At 64.0% G+C, this 15,599-nt stretch overlaps 1 protein-coding gene across 1 annotated transcript; it reads right to left on the reverse strand.

The window, feature by feature from the left end:
• Positions 1 to 35: 35 nt before the first annotated feature.
• On the reverse strand, positions 36 to 12,837 carry PDCD1 (programmed cell death 1). The gene is given in 6 exon segments (XM_070368693.1): positions 36 to 2,973; positions 3,142 to 3,176; positions 3,785 to 3,946; positions 4,279 to 4,538; positions 4,540 to 4,636; positions 12,684 to 12,837. Coding segments are annotated over 6 exon segments (846 nt in total). The 5' UTR covers positions 12,760 to 12,837; the 3' UTR covers positions 36 to 2,757.
• Positions 12,838 to 15,599: the final 2,762 nt, after the last annotated feature.

A 15,599-nucleotide genomic window follows, 5' to 3' on the forward strand; every position in this document is an offset into this window, starting at 1 on the left:
CCCGATGGGCCGCGTGGGTGGGGGTGGGCGCGGTGCCGGGCGCCGGGGCGAGCGGGGACGGAAAAAGTGAGTGGGGCGCGGGGCCGCGTTACGGGAAGGCGGATGCTCAGCGCTGAGCGCCGCTCTCGGTCTCGCTGAGCTGGGCGAGGCTGCCAGGCGCCGGCTCTGCCCGCCCGCGGCCGGGCCACTTCCGGCCCCCTGCTGCCCGCTCTTTTGTCTTTGAAATCTTTCTAGTATCAGTATGAACGCGAGGTCTTTAATCCTGCTCAGAGTGTGTGAATCAGGGAGATGTTCAGTGTTCACTGTGGCGTCTCTGACGCTCGAGCGGCCCCCACGGCTCCTGACCGGGCTCCAGCCTGCAATGCACCGTGGGCTGGGTACCCCTGCACACGGTGGCCCAGAGCCAGTTCGCCCAGAGTCCAGGCCTGGGGGCCTCTGCCTCCCCGGGCCGCCCCACTGTCTGCCCTCAGCACGGTGAACCCCTGGGACTTCCGTCCCTGTCAGCCCACCCCCTGCCCCTTCTGGTGTCGAGGTTCTTCACCCGTGACACCAGGGCCTCTTCCCGGCATAGTCGCCTGGGGTGTGAGCAAGCTCTCCGCGTTGGCTGGTTCACAGGTGTGGCTGTGACCTGCAGTTTTCTGATTTTGAGTGAACACCAGCATCCTTTCCCTGTGTGCACATGTGTACATGCGACACGTGGCTGGCGTGTGCGTGTCATTTGCTCCCCTACTTCCCCCCTGTATCTGTGACCTTGCTGTCTCCTGTAACTGGAGTATCAGCCTCCTGCGTGATATTTAAATACTGTCCCCAGTGTGCTGGTGAGGATTTTTCTCCCACGCTGCAGGGTTTCCCCCAATTCACACTTGAATTTCCCCATCCTCTCTTCCCGGCACCTTGGGAAGCCATCTCCATCCTCCCTGTGAGGCTCTGGCCGGTTTTCCTCCTGCGTCCAACGGGGCTGGGACTGATGGAAGCCAGGGCGAGCAAGACCGGTCCCCCTTAAAACTTCCTAAACCACCTGAAAGAGCTCCCCGCGGGCCCTGTTCCTGGCTTTTCATGTGCTAACGCCACTGCTTTAAGGACCCCGAGTTTCAGATCTGATGACGCTGCTTTTCTTTCACTTTCCTTTCCTGGTTTTCTTGGCTGTTACTCGCCTGTTTGTTTTTCCAAGTGAACCTTACAGTTGCAGAAATGTGGGTTTTACTGGGATCGTGTTAAATTCAGAGGAACTGACGTCTCGGACAGTGCCACGCCTGTGCTCCGCGCTGCCCTTGCGGCTTCTCGCTGTTCTCCTGAGAGCTACGCCTGGGTGCTGTCGTCGGCGGAATATTCTCTATCACTTTTTCTTCAGAGTGGTTCTTGCTGGGTGTATGAAAGCCGTTTATTTCTGGATGTTAACGTCACAGTTGCCACGGACTGGGTTCTACTGTTGCCGGAGCTGTTTCCCCACAGAACCTGCCGGGTTTTCCAGGCAAAGCTTCCCAGGCAGTGTTCCCGCTGGGATCCCGGCCCGGTTTCTTTCCCCTGGCCCGGGGCAGTCCGGGGGTGGCAGGCACAGGTGTGGGCTCGAGGGGCCTCTGTGCTCCGGGCCCAGGGTTGGGGTGTCTGTCCTGTTGGTCAGGGGCATCCCCCGCCATATGGAACAGACTGGAACCTGCTGCTGGCTTCACGCGGGGCCTGTGGGGCTGCAGCAGCACATTCAGGCCCGGCAGCTTGGTTGGGGGCGTGCAGGGGGCAGGCTGATGGCATAAGGTCGGGGTAGGGCACTGGAGGCTGGACGGGGTCCTGGGGAAGGGCTTTCAGCTCCTGCGCGGTGTGAGTGTGGGGGTCGGGCCTGGGAGGCCAGTGTGCTCCTGGGTAGCGAGGGGGCGGTGCTGTGTCCTCCACTGTCTGCAGCCCTGCCCAGCCCCTCCCTGCTCCTCCCCCAACAGCGAGCAGGGAAACTCCGGGCCTTTCCTGGAGTGTTCTCACTCTTTAATTACAGTGTAACAGAGTAGGGCAGGGCATGTGGACCCCTGCATGGGATACATGCCCCCCACCCAGGCCGAGCTGACCCTAGCCACACGGTCGGAGTGCGTGTGCAGGCCTCGGGAGGGGACCTGCCCAGCACCCTGGGGGGAGCCTGGCTGAGACCCCTCTGAGTAGCACCGTGAATGGGAGTCCAGGAGACGTGCAGATGCATGGAGACCCCGCGCCCCCAGGAGGGTTTCAGCGGCTGACTGCAGCTCTGCCAGCTCCCTCCTTTGCCTGTTTCCTGGGCTGCACGAAGGCCTGGTGTGTTTGCAGGCAGAGGGCCCACCGCTGTCCTGGCTCTCTCCGGGCCTGAGGGGGCCAGAGGCCATGGGGAACCCTGACCTCGTGCACGTCCCCATGCGCCCCTCGAGGAACCCGAGTGCTGGGTCTACCGGCCTGCGCCACGGCACAGTCTCCAGGTCCCAGGCTCCCTTGGGAGGCAGTGGGTGTGTATAAGGGTGGCTCCAGGCAGCTCAGTCCAGGGCTGGGCCCGGGGTCCTGGGCGAGGCTCCCTCCCTTGCCCCTAGGGACAATGACGCTTCCTGCCCCCGGATTGCTGCAAGCCTTGAAACGGGAGCCAGGCACGGCTGGCAGGTGCTGGCAGGTACCGGGAGGTCCCCTGTGGGCCGGCCTCAAGCCCTCGGTGGCCCACCCATCTCTCCACCGCGTGCCTCTCCAGGGAACGCGGTCAGCCCTGGCTCTGGGCGGAGGGTCTGAAGGACTCTGCCCAGCCTGTGAAGCCAGTCAGAGGGGCCAGGAGCAGTGTCCATCCTCGGTCCTCAGTGGCCAGGGCCCCTGCGGGCTGTCGGCGGACGCCCTGCGGCCTGGGAAGACGATGGTGGCGTACTCTGTCTGCTCCGGGACGCAGGGAGCCGCGGGCTCGGGGGTCTTCTCCCGCCACTGGAAGTCCAGCTCCCCGTAGTCCACTGTGACAGCTGGCACAGAGGGGCAGCCCTCCTTCTAGGGGAGAGAGGGAGGGATGGTCACCGGTCTCCGCGCGTGCCTGCGAGCGCACACACACACACCCCTCCTGGAACAGGCAGTGATGCTGGGCGAGGGGCGTGGCTGTTCTGAGGCGGCTCCGCCCGGTTGACCGGTTGACTGTGGTGGGAAGGGAAGGACACTCACCGGAGGCTGGTCTTGGCTCCTGCGGGCGCAGCCCCCTGCAGGGAAGTACTCGAGTCAGGGAGCCCCAAGGCCCTGCAGTCGTGAGCTGGGGCTTCGGGAGTCCCTGGGCCCCAGAAAGGCGCCAGGTCTTCTGGCCTCCCCACCAGCCCCCAGAGCCCTCTTGGGACCTGAGCTGTCTGAGCCCCAGGGCCCGGCGGGCTCCTGGGCGTCCTGTGCGGCCCAGCCCAGCGGCCCTCCACCAGCCGCCGCGGCTGTGCACCGTCAGTGGTCCATGCACGTCCCCTCACACATCTGAGGGAGGGAGGCGCGGTCCCCTGGCGAGACGACACCCACGCGGGCGTGTCACTGCGGCTGTCACCTCGGGTGCCCGGCAGTTAGAAGAGCTCAGTGCCTTGGCTGAGGTCCAGCCAGGGTGACGGCCGTGGTGGGGGCTGCCTTCCCTCCCCTCCTTCCCAAGAGCAGGCCCCGGGGAGGGCCAGCATCCAGTAGGCCCAGCGGAGGGGTTTCCGAAGGGATCCCCGGCCCTGGAGGCCCAGTCCAGCCTCTCCCTGATGGGGAACACAGAGGGGATAGGATTGGGGCAGGAGGCGAGGGAGGGGGCAGGGGGCAGAGGCGGGGAGCAGTGCCTTTGGGGACCCGTCACCTCGAGTGGCCCTGAGGAAGACCGCGGCCAGGACCCAGATCAGCGGCGGCAGCAGCAGGACCCCCAGAAGGACGCTTGTGACGCCGATGACCAGGCTCTGCATCTGGCCCTCAGGCCTGGGCTGGGGGCTGGGGGGCTCCGTTGGCGGCTCCAGGACCGCCTCTGCAGGGCCGGAGGACAGGGATCAGAGCTGGGCACCCAGCGGTCCTCTCCTCCAAGTCCTAGGCCCACACATGCGGTCTCCAAGCCTGGCCTTGGGCAGGGCTTCCAAGCACAAGGTCACTCTCAGAGGCCTCCCTGCCAGCCCCCTTCCTCAAGGACAGTGGATCTGGGGGGTGCTTCCAGCCGTGGAGAGCGAGGACGGGGGTCACTGCGGTCTTGGGAGTGGGATGCAGGCCCTGCACGAAGCCTGGAGACCCCAAGACCACCCTGCCCTGGCGGCTCCCACCCCAGCCCTGGGGCCTGCACCGCGCTAGGGTCTCTGGCGCCCACACCTGTCACCGTGAGCTCTGCGCTGTGGCTCTCGTTGATCTGCGTCCGGGGTGGCAGGTAGATGGCCCCGCAGAAGTAGACGCCGCTGTCATTGCGCTGGGCCGCCACGATGCTCATGTTAAACTGCTGCCCATCGGGCAGCGGCGTGACGCGGAAGCGCCGGTCTCGGCTGGGCTGGCTGCGGTCCTCAGGGAAGGCGGCCAGTTTGTCCATCTGGTTGCTGGGGCTCTTGCGGTACCAGTTGAGAACGGCGCTCCGGCTTACTGGAGAAGCTGCAGGTGAAGGTGGCATTCGCTCCCTCGGGCACGACCAGCCGGGGGGGAGAGAAGGTGAGGGCGCTCCAGGGCCTGCTGGAGGCCTCTGTGGGGAGAGCGGGCGTGAGGTGGGCAGGGACAGCCCCCGGCCCCGGCCCCTCACCTTCCCTCAGCCCCACCAATGAGGAGGTTCTGCCGCGTGCTTCTGCCCCCGAGCCCTGCTCGCCCCCGGGGCAGGACGCTCACCCCCGGGGACAGGGCGCTCGCCCCCCCCCCCCCCGCGGACAGCGCGATCGCCCCTGGGAACAGGACGCTCGCCCCAATCACTGGACGCTCCCCCCGGGGCAGGACGCTCGCCCCTGCGGACAGATCACTTCCCCCCTGGGACAGCGTGCTCTCCCCAGGGACAGCGTGCTCGTCCCCGGGGACAGGACGCTTGCCCCAAGGGAGAGGACGCTCGGCCCCGGGGCAGGATGCTCGGCCCCGGGGACAGCGTGCTCGCCCCCGCGGACAGCGTGCTTGCCCCCGCGGACAGCGTGCTCGCCCCCGTGGACAGGACGCTAGCCCCGGGGGACGGGACACTCGGCCCCGGGACAGGACGCTCACCCCCAGGGACAGGGTGCTCGCCCCCGGGGACAGCGTGCTCGCCCCTAGGGACAGGACGCTAGCCCCGGGGGACGGGACACTCGGCCCCGGGACAGGACGCTCGGCCCCGGGACAGGACGCTCACCCCCAGGGACAGGGTGCTCGCCCCCGGGGACAGCGTGCTCGCCCCTAGGGACAGGGTGCTCGCCCCAGGGACAAGGGTGCTCGCCCCCGCGGACAGCGCACTCGCCCCCGGGGACAGGTCGCTTGCCCCCTGGGACAGCGTGCTCGCCCCAGGGACAGCGTGCTAGCCTCCGGGGACAGCGTGCTCGTCCCCGGGGACAGGACGCTCAGCCCGGGGAACAGGACGCTCGGTCCCGGGACAGGACGCTCACCTCTCACAGACAGCTCCATGGTGGGACTCTGTCCTCTGACTGTACTGACCTGGGGCCTGCTCTGATCTCCAGGCCCTCATTTCTGCCCCCTGCCCCAGGTGGTAAGGGCCTCCACCCTCTCCCTTGCTGAATCCTAGTTGCCAGTCCCTGCAGGTCCGAGCCCCACGGTCCCAGCTCCAGCACCCTGGGTCCTGCCTGCTCTGAGCGGGGGAGGGGGTGGGTAACCCCTGGGGGCGTCCCGTGGAGGGGGACAAGCTCCATCTCAGGACAGGGTCATTGTTGGAACCCCCCACCTCACGGCGGGCACTGCTGACCAGGCGGTGAGCGAGAGACCCTCTGTATGTACTGCCACAACTCGGAGACTGGCGCTCAGAGGCCAGCGGGGCCATCGCTCATCTGAGGGTGGGTCTGAGCTCTGCCTGCACGCCCCCAACCAGGCCTGCCACGGCCTGCCAAGGCCCACCGGGGGCCGCCCCATCACGTTCAGGGACCTGCTCGCTGACACACGCACACATGCACGTTCCCACACGCCCGCGTGGGTGTACACGCCCTCACCCACCCGCTGGCTGGGTGGGGGGATGACACCCCTCCTAGGAGATGTCCGTCACATCCCCCTCGGAGTCGAGGCCGATGTGGTGCCCCCTTCGCAAGGAGGCGCCCTGTGGCTGGAGGGTGCAGGGTGGCTCCTGATTTGTACATGGGACCCTGAGAACCATGGCAGGGAGTGGCAGGCCTGTGGCTGCCCGGTCTGGACCCAGCTCTTGGTCTGCGGACAGCTGCCCCAGCGCCCCTCCCCCACAATGCTCCTCCAGGCCTGGGGTCTCCCAGCCCCTGTGGAGGGCGGCTCCTGGCTTCTGTGGAGGACCTCCCAACCCTGCCCTGCTGCTTTACGTGCAAGCTGAGCACAGATTCGGTCAAAGCTGTGCGGTGGTGGTGGTGTACCGAGCTGAGAACACTGGCTCTGGTTCCACTGACCCAGCCCAGCCCTGCTGTGCACATGGCCCTTGGTCGGTGCTCCCTGACTCCCACCTGCGGCGAGCCTGAGTCTGGGGCTTCACAGACACCCTAGACTGGCCCTCCCAGACTGTGCCCCCACCCGCCACACCCACGCCACCTCTTGTCCCACCTGCCGAGGCCTTGAGTGAGCCCACTCTTGCGTGGCACCCCCAGCAGGGCCCCTGCTCTGAACCCCTGCGTGGACATTTGCTGGCGGGCCGCGTGTCTGGGGAGGGGGGCCTGCCCGCCTTCAGGTCAGGCCCTCAGCAGTCCCCCCGGCCGGAATCGGTGACCATCTGTGACGTTTTGTGGGGCCTCATGGAGTCGGAACTGGATGAGCTGGACCCTGGGCTGCCAGCCTTGTCTCTACACAGCTGCCCTCGGCCTGCTCAGGCCCTGGGACGGCAGGTCCCTGCTGGTGGCCGACAAGGCCCTGCTCCGTCCGGACCCTGCGAACCCCCGCTGCCTCTCAGCCCCTCCTCCAGCACAGCGCTGCCTCCTCCCAGATGCCCACCCCACCCCTACCGGGCCTCACCCTGTGGCTGGAGGCCGGGGCTGGAGGCCGCCGGGCCTGAGGCCCAGTCAAGGGTGGTGCCTGCGGGGCAGTGATTGTGGGCGGCCCGTCCCCTCTGGGTGCTCAGGACCCAGCTCCGACGGGGCACTCGCCTCCCAGGGCCTTGGCTGTCAGGGGCCCCGGGGGCCGGGCTGGGGTGTGGGGTCACAGAGCGGACCCTCATGGGGTACCTGGCGGCCCCCAGAGGGAGAAAAATGGGCTCCTCTGAGCAAGAGTCCAGAAAAAGCGCAGAGCAGACGGAGGACGGGGCGGGAGCCCGGGGCGGCGGACAGCTGGGGGCCCTGGGTCCCGTGATGCACGTGTCCCCCTGTTCAGCCTTGGCGTGGGAGGCGGTGCCGAGCTTCTTCCCGAGTCCGGGGCGGGGCCTCACTTTATCTCTGCGGTAGGAACACCTATGAAGTCGGCTCTTATCATTTATGAATTGAGCGTTTAAATGTTGGCTATTTCTGTAACAGTAGAATGTCAACGATGGGCCCCCAGGCCTTTTTTCCTCTTTGAGAAGAGGGTTGAGGAGAAAGCTGAGCCCTAGCAGGGTCAGCGGGGAGAGAGCCTGGGGGAGGACTGGGTGTGATGGGCTGTGAGCCTTGAGGAGGGCTCAGCGTGCCCTCAGAGACCGCATCTCACAGCTGCTGTCTGATGCTTGATGTGGGCAACACCCACCTGCGGTGCTGAAAGCACTGCTCATGGATTGTGAGGTCCCTGCCTTGGGTCTCCAATTCATCCCAAAGGGAAAGGTGCGCCTTCCTCTCCTTTGCAGTGGACCCGGAGGGAGTGACCCCATCATGGGGTCCCCAACAGGTGCCCCAAGAAGGGCCAGCATGTCTGTGACCTCCTACAAGTGAATGACAGTCACGCCCTACCTGGGTCCTTCAGAAATGCCCATACCTGCAGCACAACCCAAGATAGGCGCGCAGGGCTGCGTCAGACAGAGTGCCCGCTCAGCAAAGGACACCATCAAAATCGGACCAAAGGGCGCCTGCTCAGCAAAGGACACCGTCAAAATCGGACCAAAGGGCGCCTGCTCAGCAAAGGACACCGTCAAAATTGGACCAAAGGGTCAAAATCGGACCAAAGGGCGCCCCCGGACACCAGCAAAAGGACGGGCCCGTCAAAATCGGACGGACCGGGCGCCCGCTCAGCAAAGGACACCGTCAAATTGGACTGAAGGGCACCCGCTCAGCAAAGGACACCGTCAAATCGGTGGACTGAAGGGCACCCACCAGCGCTCAGCACACCGACACCGTCAAAATCAGACCAAAGAGCACCCGCTCAGCAAAGGACACCATCAAAATCAGACCAAAGAGCACCCGCTCAGCAAAGGACACCATCAAAATCAGACCAAAGGGTCAAAATCGGAGCAAAGGGCGCCCGCTCAGCAAAGGACACCTTCAAAATCGGACCAAAGGGCACCCGCTCAGCAAAGGACACTGTCAAAATCGGACCAAAGGGCGCCTGCTCAGCAAAGGACACCGTCAAAATCGGACCAAAGGGTCAAAATCGGACCAAAGGGCGCCCGCTCAGCAAAGGACACCGTCAAAATTGGACCAAAGGGTCAAAATCGGACCAAAGGGCGCCCGCTCAGCAAAGGACACCGTCAAAATCGGACCAAAGGCGCCCGCTCAGCAAAGGACACTGTCAAAATCGGACCGAAGGGCGCCCGCTCAGCAAAGGACACCGTCAAAATCGGACCGAAGGGCGCCCGCTCAGCAAAGGACACCGTCAAAATTGGACTGAAGGGCACCCGCTCAGCAAAGGACACCGTCAAAATCAGACCAAAGAGCACCCGCTCAGCAAAGGACACCATCAAAATCAGACCAAAGGGTCAAAATCGGAGCAAAGGGCGCCCGCTCAGCAAAGGACACCTTCAAAATCGGACCAAAGGGCACCCGCTCAGCAAAGGACACTGTCAAAATCGGACCAAAGGGCGCCCGCTCAGCAAAGGACACCGTCAAAATCGGACCAAAGGGTCAAAATCGGACCAAAGGGCGCCCGCTCAGCAAAGGACACCGTCAAAATAGGACCAAAGGGCGCCCGCTCAGCAAAGGACACCGTCAAAATAGGACCAAAGGGCGCCTGCTCAGCAAAGGACACCATCAAAAGCTGAAGAGGCAGCCGAGCGAATGGGAGAACGTACTTGCAAATCATACATCTGCTAAGGGGTTAATACCCAGAGCATATAAAAAATTCTGAAAACAATAGCAAAAAGTCAAACAATCTGATTAAAAAATGGGCAGAGGACCTGAGGAGACATTTTCCCCAAGAAGATGTGCAGGTGGGCCACAGGGACATGGAAGGCGCTCAGCATCGGTGGCGAGCAGGAGTCGGGACGCACACAGAAACCACAGCGAGCCGGCCCCTCGCAGCTGCCGAACGGCCGTCATCCAAGAGACTAGAGGTAACAAGTGGCGGAGAGGATGTGGAGAAAACTGGAAACTGGTGCGAGGTATGAAGGTTCCTGAAAAACTAAAAATAGAACTACCACACGATCCACCAATTTCACTCGGTTTTCATGTGAAGGAAACCGAAGCACTCACTTGGAAGATACACACACCTCCATGTTCATAGCAGCATGGTTTACAACAGCCAAGATGTGGACACAAGCCGAGTGCCCATGGACAGAGGAACGGATAAAGAAGATATGGTCCATTTATACAGTGGAGCACCGCTGCTGGTGCTGCCAAGTCGCTTCAGTCGTGTCCGACTCTGCGACCCCATAGACGGCAGCCCACCAGGCTCCCCCGTCCCTGGGATTCTCCAGGCAAGAACACTGGAGTGGGTTACTCAGCCACAAAAAAGGATGAAATCTTGTCACTTGCGACAACATGGATGGAGCTGGAGAATATTATACTTAGTGAAGTAAGTTGCACAGAGAAAGACAAATGCTGTTTGATTTTACTTATATGTGGAATCTAAAAAACTAAGAAACAAAAAAAACCCAAAACAAAGCAAGATAAAAATCGAAGCTCGTGGGTACGAAGAACAGACTGAAATTTGCCAGAGGTGCATACTCAGTTGCTTCAGGCATGTCTGACTCCATGCGCCCCACGGACTGTAGCCCGCCAGGCTCCTCTGTCCGTGGGATTTCCCAGGCAGGAATACTGGAGTGGGTTGCCATTTCCTCCTCCAGAGGATTTTCCCCACCCAGGGATGGAACCAGCGTCTCCTGTGTCTCCTGTGTTGGTAGGTGGGTCCTTTACCACCGAGCCACCAGGGACGATCATTGCTGGAGGTTGAGGTGGGCGAATGGGTGAAGGCGGCCAAAATGTACCCACTTCCAGGTATAAATAAGTCCTTGGGGTGTGATCTGCAGCATGGGGGCTAGGGTTAATAACATGTGCTGCATATTTGAAAGTACCTAGGAGAGTAGATCTTGAAAGTCCTCCTTATAAGAGAAAACTGGTACCTGTATATGGTGATGATATTAGCCAGACCCACTCTGATGATCGTTTTGGAATATATACAAGTGTGAAATCATTACATGGTATACCTGAAATGAATATGATGAGGCATGCCAGTTTTACCTCAAAACATCCTAATTCTAAGGATTTCCATATCGGAAATGAAATAGAGATTTGATTACAAAAAGAAGAGAAGAATGCTGGGCCCAACAGAGCCAGGGAGAGGGACGCCTGCTGAGGTCCGAGGAGGCGGGGTCCTTGACTCAGCTCATCCGGGAAGGGGCCAGGCAGAGGGCAGGCTCGCGACGCAGGGGCGTCTGAACGGTGGGCCTGCCGCGAGGCCTCCGCCCTGGGCCCTAGGGACTCTGTGACTGCTGTGTGTGCACCAAGAGGGCTGTGGGCTGTGCGGCCCCAGACCCAGGCGTTTAGCAGCCCCCAGATTGCGGCCCTATGGGAAACGGGGTCTTTGCTGGCAGGATCGGGTGAGATGAGGAGTTGGTCTGCGGCCCCTGACGCGCCGCTCCTGTGTCCTTCCTGGGGAGAAGACATGGACAGACCTGCACACGGAGCACGCCGTGTGACACGGAGCAGAGCTGGGGTGATGTGTCCACAGGCCCAGAGACACCCGGGATCCCTACCGCTGCCCGGGGCTGGGAGGGGCCTCGGGCAGAGAGAGCCCTGAGACCCTGAGGCCCCTCTGACTTCCCACCTCCAGAGCCACCAGCCCACAGGCTTCTGAGGTCCACGTGGCCAGCCTGGGGTGGGGGTCGCCACGGCAGCCCCAGCACACTGACCCAGGGTCGGTGGTTGGCCGCTGGGTGCAGGGTGTTCATCGCTGTGTTTCTGTACTTTTTTGTATCTTTCAAATAGTTTTCAAGATTGTAAGTTGAAAAAAATAAAGAATCTGACTTAGAAAAAGTATGTCACAGGCAGAGCCAGACAGCTCTTACAAGACGGAGTTCTCATGACACTGTACAGTGGCATTTTATCCCCAAGCTGCGGTGGGAAAATTTCTGCTCAAAGCAGTTAAGGGATCTGTCCCAAGCTCCCCAGTGCCGACCCCTTTAACATTCTGATCCTTCCTTTCTTTGGGAAGGGACCCTGGAGGGGAGCAAGTCACGGGAGGCAAGTCACCCCTACCCGAGCCTCGGCCCTTCTTCCTGGGCGACACGCACCCAGTCTCCACCCCTCCCCACGCCGTGCCTGGACCCCCAGGGCTCCCCACGGGGCACCTTGTGACCACAGGCTTCTGGACCACTGACCACAGCCTTGAGTTTTGCTCTGTCCACGGTGAGCAAGTCCAGGGGAGGAAGGAGAGCAGGGAGGTCCAGCTGTCCCACTCTGTTGGCCAGGCCCAGGCCTGGCACAGACACCTGAAGGGCTCTGGGCACTGGAGTCCAGGACAGGTGGCCAGGGGGTCAGGGCTGCCACCCCTCCCTGTGACCTTTCCAAGGCCCTGGCCCCGGAGCCCAGTGAGGTCCAGAGGAACAGCCCTAGGCCGACTGGGAGCCCCCTTCCCTGGTGTCCCCTCCGGCAGGGCTTGGCACAGCGGCTGAGGGCAAGGGGAGCCAGGAGGGGCGCCTCCCTGACCACGAGGCTCTGGCTGTGGGCCTGCAGGGCCTCCTGGGGAACAGCCTGTACAGGGCGCTGGGGCCAGGCCCCTTCTGGAAGCCCTGCAGACGCTCCTGGCCCTGTGCCCCAGGGCGCCTGTCACAGACCCAGTGGGGCACGGCCCAGGCCCACGAGGGGATGGGGGCTGAATGGGTGTTACTGGAGCTGGGACCCCGCTGACATAATTGCAGAAACACCATCAGGCCGTCCAGCCTGTGCCCTCAAGGAAACGGCCAGTCCGTTTTCCCGCAGGAAAACACTGGTGGGCCCGGGGTCTGGACTCTGGCAGACCAGCGCTGTCATCCTACAGGGAGGGCGCGAGTCCGCCCGTCCCTCAGGCCTCCCGGCAAGAGCGGGGCCCTCCTGCCTGCTCCCCAGGGGGATGGGGCCCACCCCTCGGCGAGGACAGGGCCCACCCCAGGCAAGGACGGCAGGTGAGCAGTCGGAGCCCAGAGAGGGCCCCTCACCGGTCCAAGGCCACGTAGCACCCTGCCGGGGGCCGTGCTGGGCCTCGGGGGCCCGGTCGCACCGGCCGGAGACTGCGAAGGGGAGGCTCTGCCCTGACCCCGCGCCACCCAGCCCCGGCCCACCTACCTAGGAGCCATCCTGGCCAGCAGCCCAGCTGCAGCACGGCCCAGACGAGTGGCCACAGCGCCCGCGGGGTCCCCATGCCCAGGGCGCCTGCCCGCCGGCATGCCGCTCACAGCCTCCACTGCCGCAGGAGAGGAGAGGAAGCTGTCCCGGGCGGGCGGAGGGCCCCGCCCCCAGCCCACCCCCTCTTCCTGGTGGGAGAGACACCCTGCACCGAGACAGACAGAGGGGGAGAGGAGCGAGACACGGGCCGGAGGAGGAGGAGGTGGGTCTGCCCCCCTGGCCCGGGGAGGCTCTCGGCTCCTTCTGTGTTGCTGCCCCTTCCTGAAGCCAGGACCCCCCTGGGCGGGAGGAGGGTCTTCTGTCCCCCTCCCCCGGCCAGTCCTGCCCTCTCTGGGCCCAGGTCCCAGCGCCACTGTGCTTGAACCATGGACTGCCGGAGCCCGCTCTGCTGGGGGCAGCGAGTGCTGGGCGGACCCCTGCCTTGCCAGACCTCCCTCATGGCGGTGGGCAACCTCCCCAATGGAGGTGGGCGGCGAGGCTCTGGGCTCTTTCCTCCAGGCCCTCCTGCGACCCGTGCCTCCTGTCCTACCCAGGGCGCTGGGCCCCTCCCCACGCCCTCGGTGGTCCCTCTGGCCTTAAGTGGATGGGGGGCTTCTGGGGGCCGGCTCTCAGGAGGACCCTGGCAGTGGCGGGGGGGCAGCCTCACTTCCACCTCTTTCCTCCTGCAGAAGCTTCCCAAGCCCATCGGTGCTGGGGGTGGTCCTGGGGTTTCCAGGAGCCCGGCCTGGCCGCCCAGCCCCGACGTTTGTTAAGTCACTGGGTCATTCACCACATTTCGCTCTAAGCATGTTGTTCTAATGAATGGAAAACAGGAAAAACGAAACTGCTGATATTAGCCGTGCGGTGCGTAGGTCTCGTCAGCTAAGATGACAGAGACAGAAACTGCCTGACAGCTGGCGCTCAGCCCCGGCTCTGACACCGGGGTTTGCTGTGAAGGGAAAACATTAAAGAAAACTGAAACGGTGGAAAAAGAGCATCAAAGACACTATCTCCGGCGAAGCAAGGCACTGGGCGGAGGAGGCTCCGTGGTGAATAGGGGGCCACTCCCAGGCGCCAGCCCCCGAGGAGGCTGCAGGGGCAGCGTGGAGGGCGGGAGGGGTCCCTGCTGACCCTGGCCCTGGGGGGCACGTGGGCGCTCACAGAGGCCCGAAGCTCTGTGTGTGGGGTGCTGTGTCCCCTGAGGACCAGGCTGCAGTGGGGTGTGCGGGGAGCACTCTGTCCCCTGAGGACCGGGCTGCAGTGGGCTGTGCGGGGAGCACTCTGTCCCCTGAGGACCGGGCTGCAGTGGGGTGTGCAAGGAGTGGGGTGCTGTCAGACCCTGGGGCCTCCTCACCACCCTCGCCTCCGTTCCACCTGTGAGAGCCCGGACAGTGCCTCCTTCCCTGTCGCCCCCCTTCCCTTCCTACCCCCTCCTGGTGGTCCTTCCCTCCCAGCCTCTTGACCCCCACTCTCACTGATGCCCCAGGGCGGTGGGCTGGGCGGGTGGCCCAGACTCGGCAGGCTGAAAGGGGCCCTTGACTGCAGGAGGGTTGGGGTGGGAGGGCACCGAGGGAGGAAGGGGACACAGACACTGGAGGCAGAGAGAGGGTACCTGGAGCCTGGGGAGGGCAAGACCAGCAGGACAACTGGGCCAGAGCCTGGGGAGGGGCCCTGGGAAGTGAGGGAAGGGGTGGGAATCCCAGGGCCTCTGGGTGCCGTCCCCACAGGCCAGCTCCCGCTGCGTATCAACAAGCTGTCCCCACACACACCCCGTCCCCCACCATTTCCCCCACCGTCCACCTGTAGGGCTCCCCGCACCATCCTGTCCCCAACAGTGTCCCCCGACACACCATCCCCACAGACTGTCCCCCCACACAGCGTCCCCACAGACTGTCCCCCCGCACAGTGTCCCCTGACACAGCGTCCCCACACACCATCCCCACACAGCGTCCCCCCACACACTGTCCCTACACACACCCTCCCCACACAGCGTCCCCACACAGCGTCCCCCCACACACTGTCCCCATACACACCGTCCCCACACACACACTGTCCCCACACACACTGTCCCCACACACACTGTCCTCACACACACCTTCCTTACACAGCGTCCCCACACGCACCATCCCCCCACACACTGTCCCCACACACACCATCCCCACACACACACCGTCCCCACACACACTGTCCCCACACACACCGTCCCCGCACACGGTCCCTCACACAGCCTCCCCCCTGTCCCCACCCTTCACTGGGACAGGTCAGGCTCCCTGGGTGGAGGGAGTGACGGTCAGGCCCCATCTGCCCCTCCCTGCATCCTGCCGGCTGGGCTGTCCTCTGGGCCCTGTGACCTGGTCTCAACCCTTCAGGTTTGGGACATTTCAGTCGGGCTCACTGCGGGGCTGACCGTCTGACCCCACATGTGACCCTCTCACAAGCCCAGGCGTGGGGCTGGGACCGTCAGGCCACACGGGGCCCCCAGTGCAGCGGGGCCTCCGGGGAGGCGGTCACTGCGGAGCGCTCCAGGCGTGACGGTGGCGGGCCGGCATCCCGCACGGCCGCCTGCTGGCACACCGGGGCTGCCGTGGCTGCGGCCCACCGAGGGGTGCGGCGCATGCGTTTGGTGCTGTATGGCGTGCCCGTGACGGCCTGCCCCCTGCCCCCGAGGTGCCGCCAGCTCTCATCCCTCGGCCCCCTGCACCTCTGAGGCCACTGCCAGCTCCCTGCCCTCTCACCCTGCACCCAAGCGTCCACCCTGCAGCGTCTGCTGTGTCTCCACAAGGTACACAGTGGGGCGGCCCCTGCGGCAGGACCCCATGCACGGTGGTCCACGCGCCCACGTGTCCCCTCTGAGCTCCTCACTGTGCCCCGTGGTGG

This window comes from Bos mutus, chromosome 3, assembly GCF_027580195.1.
Source record: "Bos mutus isolate GX-2022 chromosome 3, NWIPB_WYAK_1.1, whole genome shotgun sequence".
Taxonomy (NCBI): domain Eukaryota; kingdom Metazoa; phylum Chordata; class Mammalia; order Artiodactyla; family Bovidae; genus Bos; species Bos mutus.